This window comes from Rana temporaria, chromosome 1 (assembly GCF_905171775.1).
Source record: "Rana temporaria chromosome 1, aRanTem1.1, whole genome shotgun sequence".
NCBI classification, from domain to species: domain Eukaryota; kingdom Metazoa; phylum Chordata; class Amphibia; order Anura; family Ranidae; genus Rana; species Rana temporaria.
In genome coordinates this window covers 162248723-162272331 of record NC_053489.1, presented here as the reverse complement: position 1 = coordinate 162272331, position 23609 = coordinate 162248723, and the positions used below count along the sequence as shown (strand labels likewise).

Below are 23609 nucleotides of genomic sequence, written 5' to 3'. Positions count from 1 at the left end.
CAGGTGTCGGGGTAGACTCTGGCGCAACAACCGGAGCGGCAGTAGAAGCGGGCCCAGGAGCGACAACCGACCCATCGGCAACGGGAGCGAAATGAGCCGTGCGTTCAAGCAGGGTTTGCAACGCCACGGCGAACTGACCCAACAGGTAATCCTGCTGATCAAGTCTGGCAACCAGCGTGGGTAGCGAGGATGGCCCTGTACCGTCAAAATTCATGGCTTGGTCCTAATGTCACGGAACCATGAACCAGACGTACAACAAGAGATAAGTGAAAATAAGAAGGCTTTATTGAAAATCAAGCTGTAAAGCAAAAGTCCAAACGGATGGTTAAACAGAGTCTTGCGAAGCCAGAGGTCAGGAACCAGAAGGGTAGTCGGACGAAGCCAGGATCAGGAACCAGCAGGGAAGTCAGACGAAGCCAGGAACAGGAACCAGCAGGGAAGTCAGACGAAGCCAGGATCGGAACCAGAAGCAACAGCAGTCTTAGAAGCATGTGAACACAGGAGGACCAAGCAAGGAACTGAAGCCACAGAGCTCCTATATATATGAGCCAGGCATCCAGCTCCTCCCAGTGGGAAGGAGGCGCCGCAGGGTGGGAGGCTACAAGAGTCCCAGAAACCAAGATGGCCGCCAGCACATGTCAAACGAAGGAGACAGGAGAGAGGTAAGACCATGACAGTTTTGCTGCACTATATATATATATATTTTTTGGTGAATTTATTCATTTAGGATCTATTTTAGCGCAAAAGCACTTGTCACTTTATATGCTAAATATTGTTATTAAATGTAGTTATCAGAATAAAATAGAATTTGCTTTTTTGTTCCTTAGGAGAACACAATAAACCATGTCATGGGCATACAGAGTGTAAGGTTAACTGGCACCCGCAGCTTCTATTGTGGACATTGATTTGTTTGTGTACCCTGTTTCCCCGAAAATAAGCCCTACCCCGAAAATAAGACCTAGCGTTATTTTTGGGGATGGCTGCAATATAAGCCCTACCCTGAAAATAAACCCTAGTTAAAGTCGTCGTAAAAACATGTAATCCGTTTTGTAAAAAGATTATATAATGTGCAGTGTAGTGTGTCTCCTTTTTGTAACTTTGTTTTGGAAAATACCTTACTTACAGTGCCGCTGGGCGCTCACATGACTGGCTGGAGATCTTCTCCTCTCCAACGTCAGCGGTCCCTTCCTCTGCAGTGCTCAGAGTGGAGAAGAAGAGCTACGGCGGGTCACTGTGCTGGCTATCATGCTTTAAAGGATCAGGATATATTTTTTTCTTTTTGGGGTTACAACCACTCTAAGATCGTCATGATGAAATGACTGTATTTGAATAAATGTAGATTATTGTACATACTGTAAATAAATAAGACATCCCCTGAAAATAAGCCCTAGTGTGATTTTTGTAGCCAAAATTAATATAAGACCCGGTCTTATTTTCGGGGAAACACGGTATGTGTCTACAATCCTTAATATTTGTGTTATTATATTGTTGCTCACATTGACAGTTTTTTTTTTAAACCTTTTATTTATGATTAAAATATTTGCAAAGCATTAATTAAAAGTATGTTGCCGGTTACTTTTGCAGTGGAAGTCAAAGTTGAAGTTGTCCTTCCAGAAAAAGAAAGGGAAAAAGAAGAATTATCTCCCAATGGGAAGGCCAGTCCTCTAGCATACAAAACAAATGGAACAACTCGACACTATCACCATGAAGAAAGACCCATTGGTCTTAATCCTTACACCAATCCCAAAGACATTGTGGAAGCCTCAGTGTGCCATGTAAAGGACCTAGAGAATGGACAGTATGTTCTAATGTGTTATTTTGTAGTTAGCAATATTATAACAGCTTTATAAAAATGACTGCTTTCCCCCCAATTTGATAGTAATGTTCATTACCTTGGTTTTGTTCTTTAGTTAATTTTGTGATCAAACTTATATGCTAATCATGGTTATTGATATTATTATTAGTACTATACATTATTAATTTATATTGCTAGAATTAATGTTTGAATAACCTAGTGGGTTTTATTTAATCTTTGTTTTGCTTCAAGGCTTGAATAAAATTGTGTTCCTGTTTCTCTTTGCTGGAGGCTGCCATTTTGATGAAGCCCAAAGCCCCAGCTGTAAATCATAAAGCGGAACTAAACCCATCGATTTACCAGTTTGATTTGATTGTGTTTTCAACAAAACTGTCAGACCATCAATTGGCTGGTGTCCTATCTGATCACATGTGCAGCACCATGGCAGTTGCAGTTCAAACAGAAGCAGATTTCTTGGTTGTAAAGGATAGAAGGATATAATTCTGCATTAAGACTGTCAGAAGATTGGCCTCTACAAACTCAGCAGTGCCTAAAATTGTCTAAAAAAAGGAGAGCAACTGAGCATGTGCAGGACAGGGTGAGACAGTGTATTATTGGATTTTAAACAGTATTAAGACTTTTTTTGTATGCTATACCTGCAAAAGGGGTCTGAAGTGATCTAGCAGGACTTTATTTTCTGACTAAAGTTCCACTTAGTACACACGGGCCAAATGTTGGCTGACATCAGCCAGTTTAATAAAAACTGTCCGACAGTCAGCCTGTATGTGTGGCTAGCAGCTCCCAATCAGTGCTCTCAGCCAAAGGCTAAGAGAGCTGACGGAGTGTTCTGGTGGTGGGGCCATCTCCCAGAACACACTAGCTCAGCAGGGGGGGGGGCTGTACTAACATCGGATCATTAGTACAACGGCTCTGACCTGAGCTGATAGTGTGTACTAGGTTTAAGACTACTTCAAGAAGCCCCAGAGATGCATCCATTGGCAGGCAAAGGACAATAAGCTCAATTTAAAGGCTCCACAATACCTAAAACAGGCATTTGGTAGTATCTATCTAACTTAGCAGTTCTCAGTACTGTACAGTATTCATGTTCCTGGTACTGTATTTGTCATATATAAACCTGGCTGAGTAGTGAATACAAAGAAAAAGAAGTCTAATTTACAGAACAGCAATTAGGCTACATTCACATGGCTGTTAAAGTGCTACTGATACTGTTACTGATGTTTTTTGAACAAAAGTTCATGCATAAATGATACTTGCTTTTAGATACATTTTTTTAATAGATAAAATTGTCCCTTTTTTTTCTTTAATAGATGCAGATTTTTGGATGTTGTGTTACTGATCTGAACACATTCTTTCTTTCTTTATTCTCTATTGAACACAATGCAATTGTGTACAGATCCATACATAAACAATGCTTGTAAATGCCTTTTTTACAGCCATGTGAATGTAGTTGAAAGTGAGTCCACTTCTACTTGTTAAAGATTTCAAGCTGTAGCAACCTAAGTTTTCTCTAGAAGGCAAAATATATTGACAGCTGCATTAATCACAGAAGTTGAATGTGGGCCATTGCTAAAGGGAAGTACATACTGTATGCTGTTATAGCTAGATAGAGTTGGCCAGTGATCATATCCACTGATGCTCATGTGTGTAAGCTGCGATTGATCTGAGACAGACAGTCCTGCAACACTACATGATGGTACAGTTTGCAAAAATCCATAATAGTTTATTCCTATAATAATTGCTACTTTATGTTTACCTCTAGGATGCGGGAGGTTGACTTGGGATGTGGCAAAGCTTTGCTCATCAAGCAGAATGGAGAATACTATGCAATGGGACACAAATGCCCTCACTATGGAGCACCATTGGTGAAAGGTTGGGGTCTTTTAAGTCTGCTGTTAGTTAATATTTTACAATATAAGAAAATAAAATTTGACTCAAAAGAGTAACTTTCTTCTGGTAGCATAGGAGAGAATACTACTAGTGTACTAAGTAAGTTTGTCAACTGAACCAAATTGTAAAATCACATTGAATCTCAATGATTGTCTTTCTCCTCACCTCTTTCTTTATGAAAATATTTGTAGACTCAGTGGGGTTCGAATACTAAAGGTGTAGAGAATGTTCACCTAGCAAAGTGAATATTGTTGCTTAAATCATCCAATGACATTCAAGGCACAGTCCTATTTTTTTTTGTTATTTCCCTGCACACAATTGGGCATTGAAAAAGAACAGAGCCTTGCTGTATCCTTCTGTATATCTACTTTTTAAATTTGCCTGGTTGGCATAGAAGATCTTTACAGAAATTAAACTCTGTGTGCAAGAAACACTGCCACCAAAACTTTCTTACCTAATTTTTGCCAGTAATTGGTGGCTTTATCAGCCTTCAAACAAGCCTATCAAAGGATCACACAAAATAAAGTGACCTTGTAGCAGGGGTAGCCTAGTTGCTACACTGTGTTCCCTAATGTTCATCTTGATAATAGCCTCCCCATCCTCAAAATATCAAAGCTTCAAATATTTAGAAATTAAAATGACCCAAGGCCTGTACTGCTATTGGTTGGATGTTCTCACATAGGTAAAAACAAAAAAATTACAATAAAACCTTGGTTTGAGAGTAACTTGGTTTGAGAGCGTTTTGCAAGACAAGCAAACATTTTAAATACATTTTGGCTTGATATACAAGTGATGTCTTGATATAAGAGTAGCGTCATGCCACAACTGGGTATAAAAGAGAAGAGAGGCGCCTCTAATTGTAGCAATTTGGTTACATTTAATGAAGGTACAACATTAAGCAACATATTGCTACACTTAAGCCCCATACACACGGTCACACTTTTTGCCAACCAACTTCAAAATCATCAACTTTTCTAATTTGTGTGACCGTGTGTACGCTCCATCTGACCAACTTTTTCGGGTTTCATCCGACAAAAAGTTGGGTCTGCAAACGGATCAACTTTTCAAACAAAGTCTGATGGTGCCTTGTGTGACTGTGTGTACAGCAAGCCAACCAACTTTTGTACAAATTGCAAATACGTATGCTCAGAACCAATGTTAAAATCAACCAACAATAGCAGAAGTTAACCAAAGGGTGGCGGTAAAGAGCAGAAAAGAGCAGAAAAACCACGTGATGTTGGGTAATTTTTAGAAAAGTTTGCAGAAAAGTCTGACCGTGTGTATGCTATGGGTGTGACTGGACAAATCAATTAAGACAAAAATCCAAGGGAAAGTTTGTTGGATGTCTGACCGTGTGTATGAGCCTTTAGAAGCGCCTCTCTTCTTTTTTATACTCTGTAGCTCCTGCTGGATTTTTCTTCTAATCCCCTTGTGGAGGTTTGGATGGACATTTTATGGGTTCACAACCTATCACATTGCGATAATCTTTTTATATGGACTATAAACTGAAGGACTTATGAATAAATAGTTGTGGAACGAATCATTTGAGTTTCTATTATTTCTTATGGGTATTTTGGCTTTGATATACAAGTGCTTTGTATTACAAGCATGTTTCTGGAACAAATTATGCTCACAATCCAAAGTTTTACTGTAGCTGGAAGCTAATATGGAAATTTCTGTTAAATAGCTTAACTATGAATGAGTAATGAACCTATATACAGCCTTTCTCTTGAAACAAAATACTTCCATAATTCTCACTGTAATTTTCAAATCGTTGCCAGTATTTTTTGTTATGTCACTATGATTACTGTAAAGTTATTTTTCTTCCACAGGTGTACTTTCTCGAGGAAGAGTACGTTGTCCATGGCATGGAGCATGTTTTAATATTGCGACTGGTGATCTAGAAGATTTCCCAGGATTGGATGGTTTGCCAAAATTTCAGGTACATTCTACAAAAACATGATGCCATGAGTTCAGTAGATTATTTTGAGTGATGTGTATTAATGTAAATAATGACACAATTACTATTAAACTGACATTGCAATTAACAGTTAAAATAGACATTTGTGTACAAAAGTAGTATGTACCTGCCTATCAGTGTCTTTCATTTTATCATGCTAAATACATGCTGACAACAGAAGAGAAAATAAACCCAGAGGGACTAGAACAGAAAAGGATCAATATCTCCAGTTGCTTCTGTATCAGCCGAGTAATAACAGATACCTTAATTCTAATGTTAATTTTATTGAACAGGAATGAGCAGATTCATCAACCATTTAAGAACAGTGTTGTAAATGAAATATGCAGTAACTGCAGGCTTAGTGAAAATCAAAATCCAATGTATAATTAAGGTAATAGTTTAAACAAAGGTAACATCTTTATGATCTCTTGATACAAACTAAATATAGCCTCAAATGTATTGGCTGTAAGATGTTCAATAAATTAGCTGAATTCACCTCAACATAAATAGGCAAAGGCCCCGTACACACGAGAGGATCGATCCGCTGAAATTGATCCGCGGATCGGTTTCAGCGGATAGATCCGCTGGTGTGTACGATCCAGCGGATATTTATCCGCGGATATATTTCGGGCCGACCGATTTCCAGCGGATAAAAATTTCTTAACATGCTAAGAAATCTATCCGCTGGAATCGGCTCCAGCGGATCAATCCGGTGGTCTGTACAGACTCACCGGATCGATCCGTCCGAACCCAATGATTCGACGCATGCGTGGAATTCCTTATATGACAGCGTCGCGCACGTCGCCGCGTCATCATCGCGGCGACGGCGCGACACATCATCGCGATGGGAATTCAGCGCGGATTTCGATCCGATGGTGTGTACACTCCATCGGATCAAAATCCTCAGAGGATTTATCCGCGGAAACGGTCCGGAGGACCGTATCCGCGGATAAATCCTATCGTGTGTACTAGGCATAAGAAAAATATAGGGCCAGATCCACAGAAGAATTACGCCGGCGTATCTATTGATACGCCGCGTAATTTCAAATTTCCTGCTTCGTATCTTTGTTTCGTATCTACAAAACAAGATACGACGGAATGAGGGATCGATCCGACGATGTCGGATCTTAGGTGCATCGGCGGCCGCTAGGTGGCGTTTCCGTCGAATTCCGCGTCGGGTATGCAAATTAGCTAGCTTGTTTGCGTAAGTCGTTTGCGAATAGGGATTTGCGTAGAATGACGTCACCGTCGTAAGCATTGGCTTGTTCCGGTTTAATTTTGGGCATGCGCACTGGGATACCCCCACGGACGGCGCATGCGCAGTTAAAAAAACCCGTCATTTACGTCGGGTCAAGACGTATTTAAAATAAAACACGCCCGCATCACATACATTTGAATTGCGCGCCCTTACGCCGCCTAAGTTACGCTACGCCGCCGTAACTTACGGCGGAAATCCTTTCAGGATACCAAAAAAAATGTAAGTAACGGCGGCGTAGCGTATCATAGATACGCTAGGCCGGACGGAGGAATGCGCCGATCTACTTGGATCTGCCCCATAGTGTCTTGCTGCTTTACAAGATAAAGGCCAAATGAAGAGTCACTTGAAACTGGTTTTAGGGGTTTAGAATTATATGCACCCAATAAATCAATCACAGTTTAGTATGATAATGCAGTACTGAAAAACCTGCGGACAAGCTGTTTACCATTGACTGTTCATAAAAAAAAAACACACCAGAACATTTGAGTTTTAAAGTGCTCACACACATCAAATGTTCAAGGGATCGCTTATGTTTTGGGAAATCTAGAAATAAATAATAGAAATTATAATGCATTATGTTTGAAGCCTTCAAAAAAATGCACATCCTTATTTTACAATGATGAATAATTTGCATTTAATAATAATATGATGCTTTATAGGTTAAAATAGAGAAGGAAAGAGTATACATTCGTGCCAGTAAACAGGTAAGTGACTTTCTTAAATTTAATTAGAAACTTTAACTTATATAGTTCCTGTCTATATTATATGAGGCATAAATGGTCTCTAATCTGGTGCCCAATATTGAAGTGTTTCTATTTTCTATAAACTCCCTAAAAACAACTGAAATAAGGTTATGTATGAAAGATTATCACGATAATTGTTTAGAAAAGGGTGGTTCTTGCTTATATGCATATACAACATTTAATTGTGATATATCCAAACCTAAACAGGCCACACTATGAATTACATGAGGGTTACAGGCAGAGGTGTATTTAGGTTTTGTGCTGCCCTAGGCCTGACTAAACTCGCGCACCCCCTAATTTAAACATGACACACCCCTTCCTGGCAAGGTCACGCCCTTTTCTGTTTAAGACCCCGCCCTAAAAAAAATAGTGGGGACACTAGTTCTAAGGGCCGGTTGGGGGGGGGGGGGGGGCAATGAATTCCCTTAATTTGCATAGATTTCCTCTCACTTCCTGTTTGGCTATGGGGTAGGAAATGAAGGGAAATTTCTGCAATGGGTCGGGGGTGGTAAAAAATAAACTGACAGGGGCTATAACCCCCCCCCCCTTAATCTTTCCAAAATTAAAAATAAAGTGTTGCCTATAGTTCTACTTTAAGCACACATTTCTGATAATTTTATGGAGAGGACTAAGAAGATATAACCATGCCAATGGTGCAGCAGAACCCCCCCCCCACAGTTGCTGAATGCCGGCCGCCTGCATACCAGAAGCAGTGCGGCCGCTTTATGGGGGCGCTAGACTAATTTTCCTCTCAGCCCAGTCCGCCCCATATGACTGCCGCTACACTAACAGTGTAGCGCAACCTGGCGGGGACTCTTTCCGTGCTGCCCCCCTGCAAAGTGCTGCCCTAGGCCTGGGCCTTGTTGGCCTAGGCCAGGATACAGCGCTGGTTACAGGTACTTATAATTTCAATAGGATAGCAAGACCATTTCTATGTCTATAAATATAAAAATAATCTAAAACCTCCATACACTATTTCTGTATGGGGGAGCCGCATAGTGACCCACCTCTAAAATGAGGTAATTGTAAGAAATGTACTGCTCTCTGAAATTGCTAATTTTTGTATAGTGCCTAGGCTAATTGCAATTAAAGGGCACCACGTGGCATTTTCACATATTTCTATTGATTTTTGTGGCTGAAAAAAGGATGACAGTTTATCTATGGGAGTGATAATTGCAGATGCCCTTGACACATATACTGTACAGTATATGATAAAACAATGATACTTGCAAACAATAATTGCAGAAGACCCTGACACATATATATAATACAATAATACTTGTTTTATAGAAGCGTAGGTATCCTTCTAAGAGAGCCTAAATTCCAAGTCCAAATCATGGCTGTCCAATAAGGCCTATGTTGTTTATTCTGTAGTTCCATAATACTGTACATATGTCTTTAGTGTTGCACATTTTTTTTGTTTTTTTGTTTTTAACAATCTGTGCATTTATTTTAATTTTTTTCTTGCTTCTTCAAGGCTTTACAGTCACAAAGAAGGACCAAAGTTATGGCTAAATGTATTGCACTGAGTAATTATAGTACAGCAATTACTAATATTCTCATAATTGGAGCAGGTAAAATAATATTTCAGATGGCTCCTTTCTTACCATTAGTAAAACTAATTAAATGCTTACAAAGTTTCCTTTACCTTCCAGGGCCAGCTGGATTAGTGTGTGCAGAAACATTAAGACAGGAGGGATTCTCAGATAGGATTGTAATGTGTACTTCAGAGAAGTATCTACCATATGATCGCTCCAAACTAAGCAAAGTACGTATGTTCAATGCCAGTATGATATGTGTCAACCTTAATAACCATTAAAATGCATATGTATACAAGGAAAGAGCCAATAAACAGAAGTTTGGAAGCTATAACCAATAAGGCGGGCGGAGCACAGATGGCTAGTCACCACTGTTGCATGTGGTCTCCCTACAGATGATCTTTCCACATAATAACTTTGTATGCCTTGTCCTGCACTGTATCTGTGTTGTGGTTGCCATCTTGGTAGAGGTATGACTTTGCCTCTAGCATAAAGAACACAGAGCAGCACAGTGGTGACATCACCTAATCTTAAAGCAGGGGTTCACCCTAAAAACAATTTTCTAACATTACATTGAGCTCAGTCCCGACATTGACCGTATGCCGATTTTTTTTTTTTTTTGCTGTACATACCTCGTATAGCTATTTTCTTAGCTGTATTCCGGGTAGTGAATCCCGCGGGAGTGGGCTTCCTATGCAGCAGTTAGTGATTGACGTGATGACAAAAACTACCCACCCCGTCGCATAAGGAGCGTCACGAGTTGCTGAAAGAAGCCGAACGTCGAGTCAGCGCTATACGGCGCCTGCGCACCTACATTCGGCTTCTTTCGGCAACTAGTGACGCTCCTTATGCGACGGGGTGGGTAGTTTTTGTCATCACATCAATCACTAACTGCTGCATAGGAACGCCCAATCCTGCGGGATTCACTACCCGGAAGCCGGCTTACTGTCAATGTCGAGACTGAGCTCAATGTAATGTTCGAAAATTGTTTTTAGGGTGAACCCCCACTTTTTTAATCCAGATTTTCTGAAACTAGCAGTCACAGGCAGCAGTGACTTAATCTCACACTGCAGCTATACAGCTATGAAGTTGCCTAGGGAAGATGATCTTGGGCATCCTCTAAACTCATCTGTATCTAAAAATGAAATTAAGGTGAAATTATGGTGACGTCGTTGCTCTTATATGGATACATGCCCATATTTTGTAAATGACGCTGACTAGGCATCCTCATAAACCAGGAATAGCACTGCTATTTTTCAGAAGAAATTCCAGACAAAAGGTACTTTTTTAGGGTACTGCCACAATTGTTATTCTAATTTTTCCTGTTTTTTTTTTTTTTTTTTTAACTTGGTAGCAAATCTTAGCTAGCAATCTTTAGTTCAATTACACTTTAAGGCGGATTTCCACCCAAAACTTCCATTTTAAGAACTCCTCGGCCCCTTACATGCCACATTTGGCATGTAATTGTTTTTTTTGGGGGGGGGGGTGGGTACCTGTATTTTACATGTACTATCTGTCCCACTTCCCCCTTCCATCTTCTGGCTGCCTCGGTGACGACTCCTCTCCCCCTAGGCGGCCCCTCCCTCTCTGCAATCTTCTAAGGAAGAAACAGGGAAAGGGAGGCGATGACCTGGGTGTAGTAATAAAATAATGACTTTAATAGGATAAGATTGAAAACACTTACAAGATGTAAGTCAAAGTAAAGTACAGTCCTGGCATTCCACATGTCTCTGTGGGTCCCACCGCTATTCCAGAGAGCTGGAATCTTGTCCTATTAAAGTCATCATTTTAATACTACACTCAAATCAGCGCCTCCCTCTCCCTGTTTCTTCCTTACATGTCTTGCAGAGTACTGGACACACTCTTAAGGATGGCTGCCTTCCTTTTTAACTCTTAATACCCCTTTTTTTTTCAACCACCCAACCTATGGATACATCACCATCCAGCTATTACAGCCACAAACTATACCCCTAAGGATTACTCCATTTGGAGCACCAGATAACACTGACTATACCGCTATCTGCAATCTTCTGGGACAAGTCACAGGTCCCAGAAGATTGCCTGGCCACTAGGAGAGCGCAGCACGACTCATGCATTCACAGTGCGCGCCCGGCCATGAAGCCGCAAGCTATCACCGCTGGGTACCCACAGTTGCTACGACGATGCCACAGAGAGGCGGGCTGAGAGGTGCGGGGCGCCGGCATCAGTACACCATGGGACAGGTGGTTGTCTGTTTATTAAAAGTCAACAGCTACACTTTTTGTAGCTGCTGACTTTTAATAAACTGAAAAACATGTGGAACTCCGCTTTAAGGTAGAGAAATAAGTTTTATGCAGTTTGAGGTGATCTACATTTTTATAAAGCATCTCTAGGTGAACTGAACTAGTGAAATTCTTGGGTAAGCTGGTAGTGCTAAGAGCAACTCCGCTCGAGGGAGAACACAGCCACAGCCATAATTGTATTACTTATTTGCTGTGGTTGGTTGGATTCTGATGCCAGTAATCGGGATCTATTACCTATAGTTTTATTTGTTTTTACTTTGAGGTCACCTGTCTGCTTTAGATACATTTATGTATGCTACTTTACGATTTTCTTATATTTGCAGTCAATGGATTCTCAGGCAGAACAGATTTTCCTAAGATCCAAGGAATTTTTCCACATGTACGATATTGAAGTGCTAACTGAGACACAGGTAAGGAGTTTGCATGAGATAGTGAGATAGATTACTTTTTTATATATATATATATACAGTATATATATATATATATATATATATATATATATATATATATATATATATATATATATATATATATATATATATATATATATATATATATATATATTTTAAATATAATGAGGAAGAAGTACTATGCGATAAGCTAAAACAATTATTTACAGATGGCTAGCTGCAAGAGATGGAAAAAGTGGAGGGTTTGCCCATAACAATTAGATCATTTTTTTAATTTATTTTTTAAATGGCAACTGGAATCTGAATAATTGTATATATTGATATAATTGATAAAGGGCCAGATCCACATACATTTAGATCGGCGCAGCGTATCAGAGATACACTACGCCTCCGTATCTTACCTGGCGTATATTTGAATCCTCAGCGAGTTCGCAACGTAAGTTACGGCGGCGTAGTATATTTCTGGCGGTGGATTTGAAATTGGGCGGGTTGGGGGCGGGTTTCATTTAAATGAAGCGCGTCCCCGCGCCGAATGAACTGCGCATGCATTGTCCCAAAATTTCCCGCCGTGCATTGCGCTAAATGACGTCGCTAGGACGTAATTTTTTTAACTTAGACGTGAGTTACGTCCATCCCTATTCACGGAAAAAATTCAAATTTTGACGCGGGAACGACGGCCATACTTAACATGGCAAGTCTATCTATACGCCGCAAAATACCAGCTTTAACTATACGCCGGAAAAAGCCGACTACAGACGACGTTAGAAAATACGACGACCGCGCGTACGTTCGTGGATCGTCGTAAATCGCTAATTTGCATACCCGACGCGGAAAACGCCACCCAGCGGACGCCGAAGTATTGCATCTTCGATCCGAAGGCGTACGAAGACGTACACCTGTCGGATCTAACCCAGAAGCCGTTGTATCTTGTTTTGAGGATTCAAAACAACGATACAACGCTATCTACTGATACGCCGGCGTAATTCGTCTGTGGATCTGGCCCAGAGTGTTTAAAAATTGCTGTACTTTGTTTAGGATTTTAGGTTTTATTCTAATCCTGAATTGAATCATATTTTGCTTTTGACACAAAATTGTAATACGTTTCCACATCATATACAAATTAGGGTGCTGCAGCAACAACCAGCTGGAAGCTGGTTCACAATGTAGATATTTGCCAGCACACAATGGAACGACGTGAATAGTGTCCAAACAGATGATTCATTGCATGATCACAACACAAGGATAGTGCAACGTTTTGGAGTCACGCAAGACCTTCGTCGACCCGTCACATGCCTGATGAAGGGGTCCTGCGTGACTCAAACGTTTCACTCTCCTTGTGTTGTGATCATGAAATAAATCATCTATTTGGACGCTATTCACGTCGTTCCATGGTGTGCTGGTAAATATCTACATTGGGACCAATTGCGCCCCTCTGTTGGGGTCTGTGGGAGGAATTATGCCCCATTTTTGGTGTCAGTGGATAGAATGGTGCCCCATTGTTGGTGTCAGTGTGAGGAATTTTGCTCCATTGTTTCTGTCATTGGGAGGAACAGTGTCACATTGTTGGTGTTATTAGGAGGAATTGTGCCCCTTCGTTGGTGTCAATGAATGAAATAGTGCACCAAGGACCTGATAAAAGCAAGCAAAAGGCTGCATTAAGCCCCTGGGCCGCAGTTTGCAGACCACTGTGATAGACCAACACAAAGTGGCACATAATTGCGAAGTGGAAGGAAAATAATAAATGGTTTTCAATTTTTTTTACAAATACATATCTTAAAAGTGTGGCTTGCATTTGTCAATTTGACAATACAAATGCTGTACCTTTTGCACATAAATTAAGATTTTTGCTATGGTCTGCTTAACCTAATCATCAAAATGGTGTCACCACTATACCTTTTAACTGTCCCTCATTTGGAGGGAATGTCCCTCTTTTGAGACCAAGTACTTCTTTCCCTCTTTCCTTGTCACTTGCCTCTCATTCTGGACAGATGTATAGGCCTCTATAAAAAATGACATTAGGAGGAAACACATACACAATATTGGCATAATGTTCAGCACTAAACCATCTTATGAAAAATATTCGGAGGCATGGCCGCGTTTGAAAATACTGATGAAGAAGGCGAGGCCGTGCGTTCGAAACGCGTTCTGATTGACCAGAGAGTGTGTGGGCGGCTCCCTAGTTTGCAGCCCTGGACCACTCCCACCCAGAGACACACAGCCGAAGTCTCAATGAGGCTCATCGAGGCTCCAGCTACGGCTAACACATGGTGCTTGTGGATCCCTCAATAGAGACTTTCCAGCGGCCCTCCTGTGCTCCTGTGACACTGCATGTGGAAGTTCCCACCGGCTCTAGCACTCTGCAAGTGCTCCAACATTTTTCACGCAAGTTTTTAGTGTTGTTTATACTTATATACTGAATAAATTGCTAAGCTGTTTAGGATTGGCTTGGCGCTTCTCTCTCCTCCTTTTGCTTTCTCTATAAAAAATGTAATGCTTAACTACCAAAAGCGATACACAATACTAAACTGTCACACAGACATTTTTAAATTTATATATAAGGGAATAAGGTATAAGGGAAACATAGTGATGTAAAAAGCACTTTTGGGTTTTGCAAATCATTTACAGTATACGCCAATAAATACAGTAGGTATAACCATGCCAATGGTACAGCAGAAAACATATAGCACAGTGAGGAAGGTTTGTGGTCCAGGATGATAGGACAGTCACAATTAGAAGCAGCCCCCCCCCCCACAGTTGTGGAATGCCGGCCAGAAGGAGTGCATACCAGAAGGAGTGCGGCTGCTTTATGGGGGCACTAGACTAATTTGCCTCTCAGCCCAGTTCGCCCCATAAAACTGGTGCTCCACTAACAGTGTAGCGCAAGCCAGCAGGGACTCTTTCCATGCTGCCCCCTGCAAAGTGCTGCCCTAGGCCTGGGCCTTGTTGGCCTAGGCCAGGATACGGCGTTGTGGACCACCCATTTTCGGCTATACCTCCTCCCCTTTGGAGCAGCTGCTAGCCAATCAAATGACTGGACCGGAGCACTCAGAGAATAGTATACACATCTTCCTTCTACGGGGTATATAGTATAAGGAGGGAAGTGGGAGCTGTTTTATGCTTGGCTAGATCTAGCCTGGACTTACACTTTGGAAGGAAATGTGTGAGGAAAGCATTTAATCTTCCATGCATTGAAAAAATATAAATATGGATTGCATTAAGCTGTAAGACTTTCTCACACTTACTGATTCAGGCAATAGACCAACTGAGCTTTAATTCCATACTTACTAGACCAATGCCTATTTGAACCCTCAGTTTAAATCAGCTAAATACATTCCAAGTTTTTTTTTGGTGCACCTGGAATATCTTTAGCTGATTTAAACTGAAATTTCACTTCGTCTTTACTGTGACCAACCTGTTTAACTTCCCCTGCAGCTACGAAGCTAGCATATTCACCTCAAAACCCACAACCCTGGAAGACCCTAATGCCGTGTACACACCATCACTTTATGTGATGAAAAAAAATGACGTTTTTAAAAACGTCACTTTAATTGACTGTGTGTGGGGGAAAACGTTGTTTTATGTCTTGTAAAAAACGACCAAAAAAAATTGAAGCATGCTTCAATTTTATGTGTCGTTTTTCTAAAGTGCACTTTTTACTTCACAGAAATTGACCGTGTGTAGCAAAAAACGTCGTTTTCTAAGACGTTTTTTCATCCACGCATGCCCAGAAGCTACTTATGAAGCGAGCTTCAATGGTAAAACGTGGTGGAACGTAACCTCACTTTGCTAGAACATTGTGAGAAAAACGATGGTGTGTAGGCAACTTCGTCTTTGAAAATTGAAGTTTCAAAAACGGCATTTTTTACTTCACAGAAAGTGTCATTTTTTTTCATCACATAAAGTGATGGTGTGTACGGGGCATAAGATGCAAAAAACACACCTTTCCATTAAACAGTATGTTCCCTCTCCTCTAGGAGAACCTATTTAGTCACACACATGGCCAAATTGATGGTGATGGAAAATGTCATTGGATATGGCCAAGGAGGCCCAGGAGCCCAGTGACAACTGCTACATTTTCTACCCAATATATTCTATGCCATTGATTTTCACTAAATGTTATAGAACAGTGGTCTCAAACCGGTGGCCTTCCAGCTGTTGCAGAACTACAATTTCCATGAGGCATTGCAAGGCTGACAGTTACAAGCATGACTCTCATAGGCAGAGGCATGATGGGACTTGTTGTTCCGCAACAGCTGGAGGGCCGCCGGTTTGAGACCCCTGGTATAGAAGATAAGCTAATTTGCCAGTTAGAAGCACGCAAAACAAAAAAACAAACACGGAAACAAAAAACAGCTCCGCTATTTGGAATGGCTATAGAAATGTGTTACACTATTGTTTAAATGTAAGTTTCTCTTTCAGCAGCATAGCATAGTAAAAACTATATTTATGTTACCCTTTCAGCATAGTGAGCAATCATATTAGCTATTGACTGGTACTTTACAGTTCTTCTCTGCATCCTAAATTCACATTGTACAGAAATGATTTCAGGTTATCAACGTGGACACAAAGAACAAGACGGTTGTTTTTAAGGATGGATTTAGAATGGAATACAACAAGCTGCTTATTGCTACTGGAAGCACGTGAGTATTCTATACATTTAATTTGATTGTGTTTTGCAAGTAGCAGTGGTGTAGTAATTTATGCACTAGGCAAACCTGATGCTGGTGGTAAGTTATACAATGGAGTTGCAAAGCCCAATAACCAGTGTGCCATATTACCAACTGGTAGTGCATAGCGAATCCACCTAATTACAGTGACGTCAGTATTAATTTTCTACACTGCTGTAGTCCACAAAGTGAATGTTACATATTAGATTTTTATCAGATTAAATGGAGCCCCTAATGAAGTTATTCAATATTTTTTTTTATTAGGTAATATTGTAAGCATTTATGCAATGTCGTATTGATCCGCTCCCTTAGCCCGTTTGGCTCAGCGGGGATTCCTCCGTAAATCCCCGCTGAGCTGTCGGCTGACAGGGCGGTCCCCGCACACAGTGCAGAGACCGCCCTGTCTCTCCTCCACTCTCCCCTATGGGGAATCGGATGAATACGGACCGTCTGTCCGTATTCATCCGATCCGTCAGACGGAAGAAAAATAGGGGTTTCTTCCGTCTGAAAAAACGGATCCTGACGGAGGCGGGTGATTACGGACGTTAGCGGATGCTCCATCCGCTAACGGCCGTGATCCCATAGGGAACCATTGTAAGTCCGTAAACTGACTTATGAAAAGCTGACCGTTCGTCCGCTGGTGTGAAAGGGCCCTAAGAAGATGTCCCAGTCAAACTTTACTATTCTTTTTTTTCCAGCACAGTACCTCAAAGTTCTTAACATGTTTATATAGGCTTTTAATGTAAAATAAAATAAATTAAATTGACACAAATATTGTTTCCTTCTACTGGTATAAGACTAAGCAACTGCTCAGAAATTTCCTCCCAGTTGCTATGCATTTTTGTTTTTCCAATAAAAAATATTGCCATTAGTTTATATGTAGTATACAAACTTAATATTAGATGTTGAGGAGAAGCACATAGTGCCAGTAATAGGTTCCCCATCTGTGTATCTGTGAGGGAAAGGTGAACAGTGCAAGTCTATGTACCAGGGAGGGAAAGGAGAGCAGTGTGGGTCTATGTATCGGGGAGAGATAACAGAGCAGTGTGGGTCTATGTATTACAGAGGGATAGGTGGGGAGTGTAGGTTTGTGTACTGAGGAGTCCTAAACCTGTTCCTATAGGTGACTGTAGAGTAAGTGGGTGCTGAAGTGACCACCCCCTGGAGACCGGAACGACTCGGAACAATGGATATGTCACTAGCACACCAACGCTTTATTGAATGATCATATCACAGAAAAGACTATGATGTCTTAAAGCCACACAGGACCCCTTCATCAGTCACATGCCCGATAAAGGGGTCCTGTGTGGCTCAGAAAAAAAAGTTTTCTTTTGTGTTATGTGATTGTTCACAAAAGTGTCCGACTTATGGAGTTTATGGAGTTCCATAGTGTGTTGATGGCACAGCCAATGCTTTGAGTTGCCCCAGTGTCCAGAGAGAGGAGAGCATTGTGGTTCTATGTATCGGAGAGAGAGAGAGGTGAGCAATGTGGGACTATTTATCAGGGACGGAGAGGAGAGAATGGTGGATCTATGTATTAGGGAGGGGGAGGCGAGCAGCGTGGGTCTATTTACTAGGTAGAGGGAGTTGAGTAGTGTGGGTCTATGTAGCAGGGAAGGAGAGATGAGAAGTGGAGGGTCTATAAAGCAGGAAGGGGAAAGTTGAGCATTGCGGGTCCATAAAGTGGGCAGGAAGAGGTAAATAGACCTGATAGATTTTACATGTCAATGGTGGAAAGTAAGAGGGCTGTTAACAGTAGAGAGCAGTAGAAATCTGTGAACCAGTGAATACAAAGGCAGAAGAGGCTTATGCAACCAAGTTTTCACATCATCGCACTGCTGTCTATATAAAATGATATGCAGACAGCTTCAGTGACATCTAGGAACTAGTCTTGCAATGCACGAAGTTCCACTATACCTAATGTGACGGAGAGAATATGATCTATCACCCAATACTGATGTTCCTGAAAAAAAAACAAAAAAAACCTGTGTAGTCTTACTCTGCATTCACATATTATTGGATACATGGTAAATACAAGTTACGACTTGTAAATAGCATGTGCTTTGAGCTCGTAGTTCTAACTTGGACAATTTGGTGAACACATTACACAAGGTCAGCATGTCGTATTTATCATCAATCCTTTAGCCTGTGTAGCGCTACCCCTGTAGGAACTGCTGGTTTTAACTGGTTCTCCCCCAAACAGCACAAATACCACCAGCCACCCAAGAAACAGTCCTTACACTCTGGCTCCAATAAACAGTCTACGGGTCACCCCTTTGTAGTTTATTGCAAGAATAACTTGTAATTGGAGAGAGGTTGGACATCGGATGCTCAAAAAAAAAGCTCATCAGTAGCCGGTAATCAGAGGACAGACTTTGAGCAGTAGTGGTAATAGTTAATAGTGAACAGTATAAGGACCACTGTTTTGGAGCAAGAATTTGGGCATCCGTTTACCCTGTGCCAATGTGCAAAATTTGGTACCCTTGCAGTATACAGCACTCAGCCTTAGGGTTTAACGTAAAGTCCCTTGGACAGCTGCCTCCTTCCAGCTTCTTCCAGATACAACCCAGTGAATTAGATGGTGTCTCTAAGGCCTCGTACACACGGTCGGTTTGGTCCGCTGAGAATGAACCGAAGTTCAGTTTCATCGGACCAAACCGACCGTGTGTATAGGCTAGCGCAGTGTTTCTCAACTCCAGTCCTCAAGGCGCCCCAACAGGTTATGTTTTCGGGATTTCCCTCAGATGAAACAGCTGTGGTAATTACAAGGCAGTGAAACTGATCAAATCACCTGTGCAAAATAATGGAAAGCCTGAAAATATGACCTGTTGGGGCGCCTTGAGGACTGGAGTTGAGAAACCCTGGGCTAGCGGTCTGGTTTCCTTCGGTCCAAAATTTCTAAACATGCTTCAAAACCGAACCGCTGGACCGCTGGGCGATCGGACTAAACCGATGGTTAGTACAGAAAATCATCGGTTCAAAACCCGCGCATGCTCAGAATCAAGTCGACGCATGCTTGGAAGCATTGAACTTCGTTTTATTCAGCACGTCGTGTGTTTGACATCACCGCGTTCTGACCCGATTGGATTTTGGACTGATAGTGTGTACACATATCAGGCCGTCAGGCCACCTCAGAGGTGAACCGCTGAAAACGAACCGACGGACCAGTCTCATCGGTTTGGTCCGACCGTGTGTACAAGGCCTAAGGATCGGATCCTTTCTTGCGGTGTGGTTTCGCAGTCAGCTCTGAGCAAAGCCCATTTGAGCCTTTGATCTTAGCACCTATAAAGCCAAACAAAAGAAAAAGCCGCGCCACTTGAGCCATTGCTGAGTGCATCTCTGGAGCCCTCCTGGAGTGAAGGAACCCTCCTCTCCAGTCTCAGACTATCCACACTCCATCCCCCTTTTGGAAACTTCAGAGAATAGCTGGAACCTGATAAATATTCTGGCTGGGCAATTTAAATCTCCTGCCCATATCCCCTGAAAGCTTCATCCAGAGGCAAGGAGGAAGCAATCAAACTCCCAGTCTGTGAGACCCTGAACAGGTCAGACCAAACAATTACTGCTCTTTTGATTAGAGGAGCCAAAAGACAAATTTGCCTAGCACCTACACTAGAAGGGTGCTACATCTGTCAATGCACTGTATATTTTTATATGTATGTACAATTACCTTACTAAAGTAAGCTGGGCCAAAGTAAACGCAATAAAATCCAAACCTTAAAATCAGCTTTAAAGCGGAGGTCCACCCTAAAAAAAAAAACAAGGCAAAAAGGCTCAAAAAAAATAAAAAAAAAAATATATTTTTTTTATACTTACCAGAAATGGCTGTAGCTAGGCAGATCATCCTAATCTGCCACTTCCTATTCCACGGTGATCTTCTGTCTTTTCCTTGCGTTGTCTTCTGGGACATTTGGGCGCGCTGTCTACTGGGACCTGTGTCCCTGAATAAGTAATTGTGCCTATTAAAAGTCAGCAGCTACAGTGTTTGTAGCTGCTGACTTTTAAAAAAAATGTTTTACAGCTGGACCTTTAAGCATATACAAAAATTGTAATCCCTATCTATTTGGGCATTGATAAATGTACACATTAAAATAACCCAGAAAACCAGTTAAAGATTATTTTACTGTCCTAAAGTAAATGGAAATCTAATTGCTTTTTTTGGGTTACTGTAGGACCCACTGTAAAACTATTTTCTTCATTACAAAGTGTATCTAAAGCTAAAATCTTTTACTTTAGCTTTGGATTTACCTGGGAATGCACAACAACTCCTGCCTTGTTTTCTTTTACTGTCTGTGTTCCATTGGACAAATATGCATGAATTTCCTGCCCTGGAGACATAACAGAAAGGAAGGGGAAAGTTTCCCAAAATAAGGAAAATCTTCTCTTATGCCCCGTACACACGATCGGAATTTCCGATGGCCGAAAATCCGATGGAATTTTTCGACGGAATTCCGTTCAAGCTGTCTTGCATACACACTGTCAGACCAAATTCCGACCGTCCAAAACGCGGTGACGTAAAACACTACGACGAGCCGAGAAAAATGAAGTTCAATGCTTCCGAGCATGCGTCAACTTGATTCTGAGCATGCGTGGGTTTTTTCTCTGTCGGAGTTGCACACAGACGATAGGAATTTCCTATCGTTTTTTTTTTCCATTGGACGAAAAAAGTCTGATGGGGCCCACACACGATCGGAATTTACGATGAAAAAAGTCCATCTGACTTTTTTTCATAGGAAATTCTGATCGTGTGTACGCGGCATTAGACAGTGGTCACCTCAGCAGATGTCTCATTGGAAGAGGTCCTTCTATTTCTTCACAGCTTCCTAGACACAGCAGGAATTATAAGGAAATCTCTCCAAAGTAAGGAAAATACAATCTTAGGCAGTAGTCACTGGAACAGGGGTCACAATTGAATATTTCCCCTCTAATTCTTGACGACTCAAAGTTTTGATTCCTTGACATTTCCAGTACAAGTGACATTGGTCTTTACAATTAGAGTGTGAACATCACCCTACAGCAGAGGACACATACAGCAATAAAAAACATAGAGGTTTGAACCCATCACAGGTCTATCTAATAGAAGTAAAAAAAACAAAAAACGTTTGCTTGTTAATGCTATTGGTTTTAGGTCCTGTTTCTTCATAATAGAGCATGTGGAAGGTATTCTAGCTCAGGTACTAACAAGCTTCATTGTCCACAGCCCTAAAACTTTGAAATGTAAAGGAAAAGAACTGGACAATGTTTTCACAATTCGAACTCCAGAAGATGCCAACAGAGTGGTGAAGCTGGCAAGTAACAGGAATGTTGTAATTGTGGGAGCATCTTTCTTAGGTGAGTTGTCCTACAGCTAACCATTTTGTTTGTGTGTAGAGTATTATAGCGGCAGACATTATAATTTAAAACCACTTTATAACTTGTCCAAGTTTTTTTTTTTTAATATATAATCTATATGAATGCATGTTTATGTACTTCATTGCTAACCTGCTATATGCTAATATATTCCATATCAAAATTGTGCAATGTGCTTTCTCTATTTTTCCTAGTTTTGCTCTTCCTTTGTTTTTGCTATACAATAAAAAACTGTAAAAATAAATAAAGGAAACAGACACCGAACCAGGTACTAAACTCAAACTTCATATATTGTCACCCAATTTGGTTGGTAACTATGCCAGCATAAAATGGATTAACAATGGGAATAAAACAAATTAAGCATACAAAGTGATTTACCGTAAGGACTAGGCATTAGATAACAAGATCTGTATAAACAGTAGCAACACCACCTTAAGTGCAGCAGTGAGCAGTAGTAAAGTTGAATCTACTGAGTGCTGGAACTATACTGCCAGAGTGGTGATGAGAGTCCTTGACTGGGTATGCACTGACTAAAAGAAAGGAGAACGGAAGAGGAGAGGGCAGAGGAACTTAGGGGACTTACAGGATAATTATCATGGGGTGTGTGTGTGTGGGTGTGTGGGGGGGGCAGTCATTTGAGTTAATATTCTTCTGGCTAATGTCATAGATCTTTCTTTGACAACCTGGGAAGGCCTTCACCTCTTATTTGGGAAAGGTCACAGTAATATTTGGGAACGCCAGCTGTGGTGACTCTGATGACTTAAACTCCTGTCGTCCCTTGGCATGGTGCTCTGTCCCTTGAAACAAAACTTGTACTCCTTCTGGAGTTAGTTGTGTCCAACTGTCTGTACAGACAATTGAACCATATGACCTTCTGTAGAGAGCATCGACACTTCTGTTTCTGACTCCAAGGTGATACTTTGGGCTGAATCAGAACCCGGACAGAGCAGCCAACCACTGGTGCCCAGTAGCATCCAACTTGGCTGTGGTGAGCCCATAAGTAAGTCAGTTGTTATCAGTTGTCTTGACTATGAAGTCTGCACCCTACAGATAGTCCTAAACTTGTCTACTTCCACTCACTTTGAGGCCAGAAACTCTAAGGCCCCGTACACCCGGTCGGACAAAACCGATGAGAATGGACCAAGGTTCAATTTCATCGGTCCAAACCGACCGTGTATAGCCCATCGGTCTGTTTTCCTTCGGTCCAAAATTTTAAAACATGCTTCAAAACCGAACCGATGGACCGCTGCCCGATCGGTCCAAACCAATGGTTAGTACAGAAAAGCATCGGTTCAAAACCCGCGCATGCTCAGAATCAAGTCGACGCATGCTTGGAAGCATTGAACTTTGTTTTATTCAGCACGTCGTGTGTTTGACGTCACCGCATTCTGACCCGATCGGTTTTTGGAACCATGGTGTGTACGCACATCAGACCATCAGGCCACTTCAGCGGTGAACCGATGAAAACGATCCGTCGGACCATTCTCATCGTTTTGGAACGACCGTGTGTACAAGGCCTAAGTTGTGAGAGGGGTAGTTTCTTTTGGTAGATGTCAGTCTCTGCTAACATCGGCATGTGGTTCATATGATTTAGAGGGCTCAGCATAGGCAATAACCAGAGCATTGGTGAGACCTCCCCTCCTCAAATCTTCAGTAGTAGGAACAGAACCCTAAGAACAACACTCGTTCAGTGACATTA

General features: G+C 41.4%; 1 protein-coding gene across 4 annotated transcripts in view; it reads left to right on the top strand.

Moving 5' to 3' along the window:
* AIFM3 (apoptosis inducing factor mitochondria associated 3) overlaps positions 1 to 23609 on the top strand; it is a 130386-nt gene that overhangs the window by 49090 nt on the left and 57687 nt on the right. For all 4 annotated transcript variants that reach the window (XM_040345119.1, XM_040345110.1, XM_040345102.1 and 1 more), the window contains exons 3-11: positions 1585 to 1798; positions 3576 to 3685; positions 5536 to 5645; positions 7581 to 7625; positions 9142 to 9238; positions 9320 to 9432; positions 11808 to 11894; positions 16443 to 16534; positions 21762 to 21892. In XM_040345119.1, coding sequence (XP_040201053.1) covers positions 1585 to 1798; positions 3576 to 3685; positions 5536 to 5645; positions 7581 to 7625; positions 9142 to 9238; positions 9320 to 9432; positions 11808 to 11894; positions 16443 to 16534; positions 21762 to 21892 — 999 coding nt within the window. The remainder of the gene's footprint in view (positions 1 to 1584; positions 1799 to 3575; positions 3686 to 5535; positions 5646 to 7580; positions 7626 to 9141; positions 9239 to 9319; positions 9433 to 11807; positions 11895 to 16442; positions 16535 to 21761; positions 21893 to 23609) is intronic.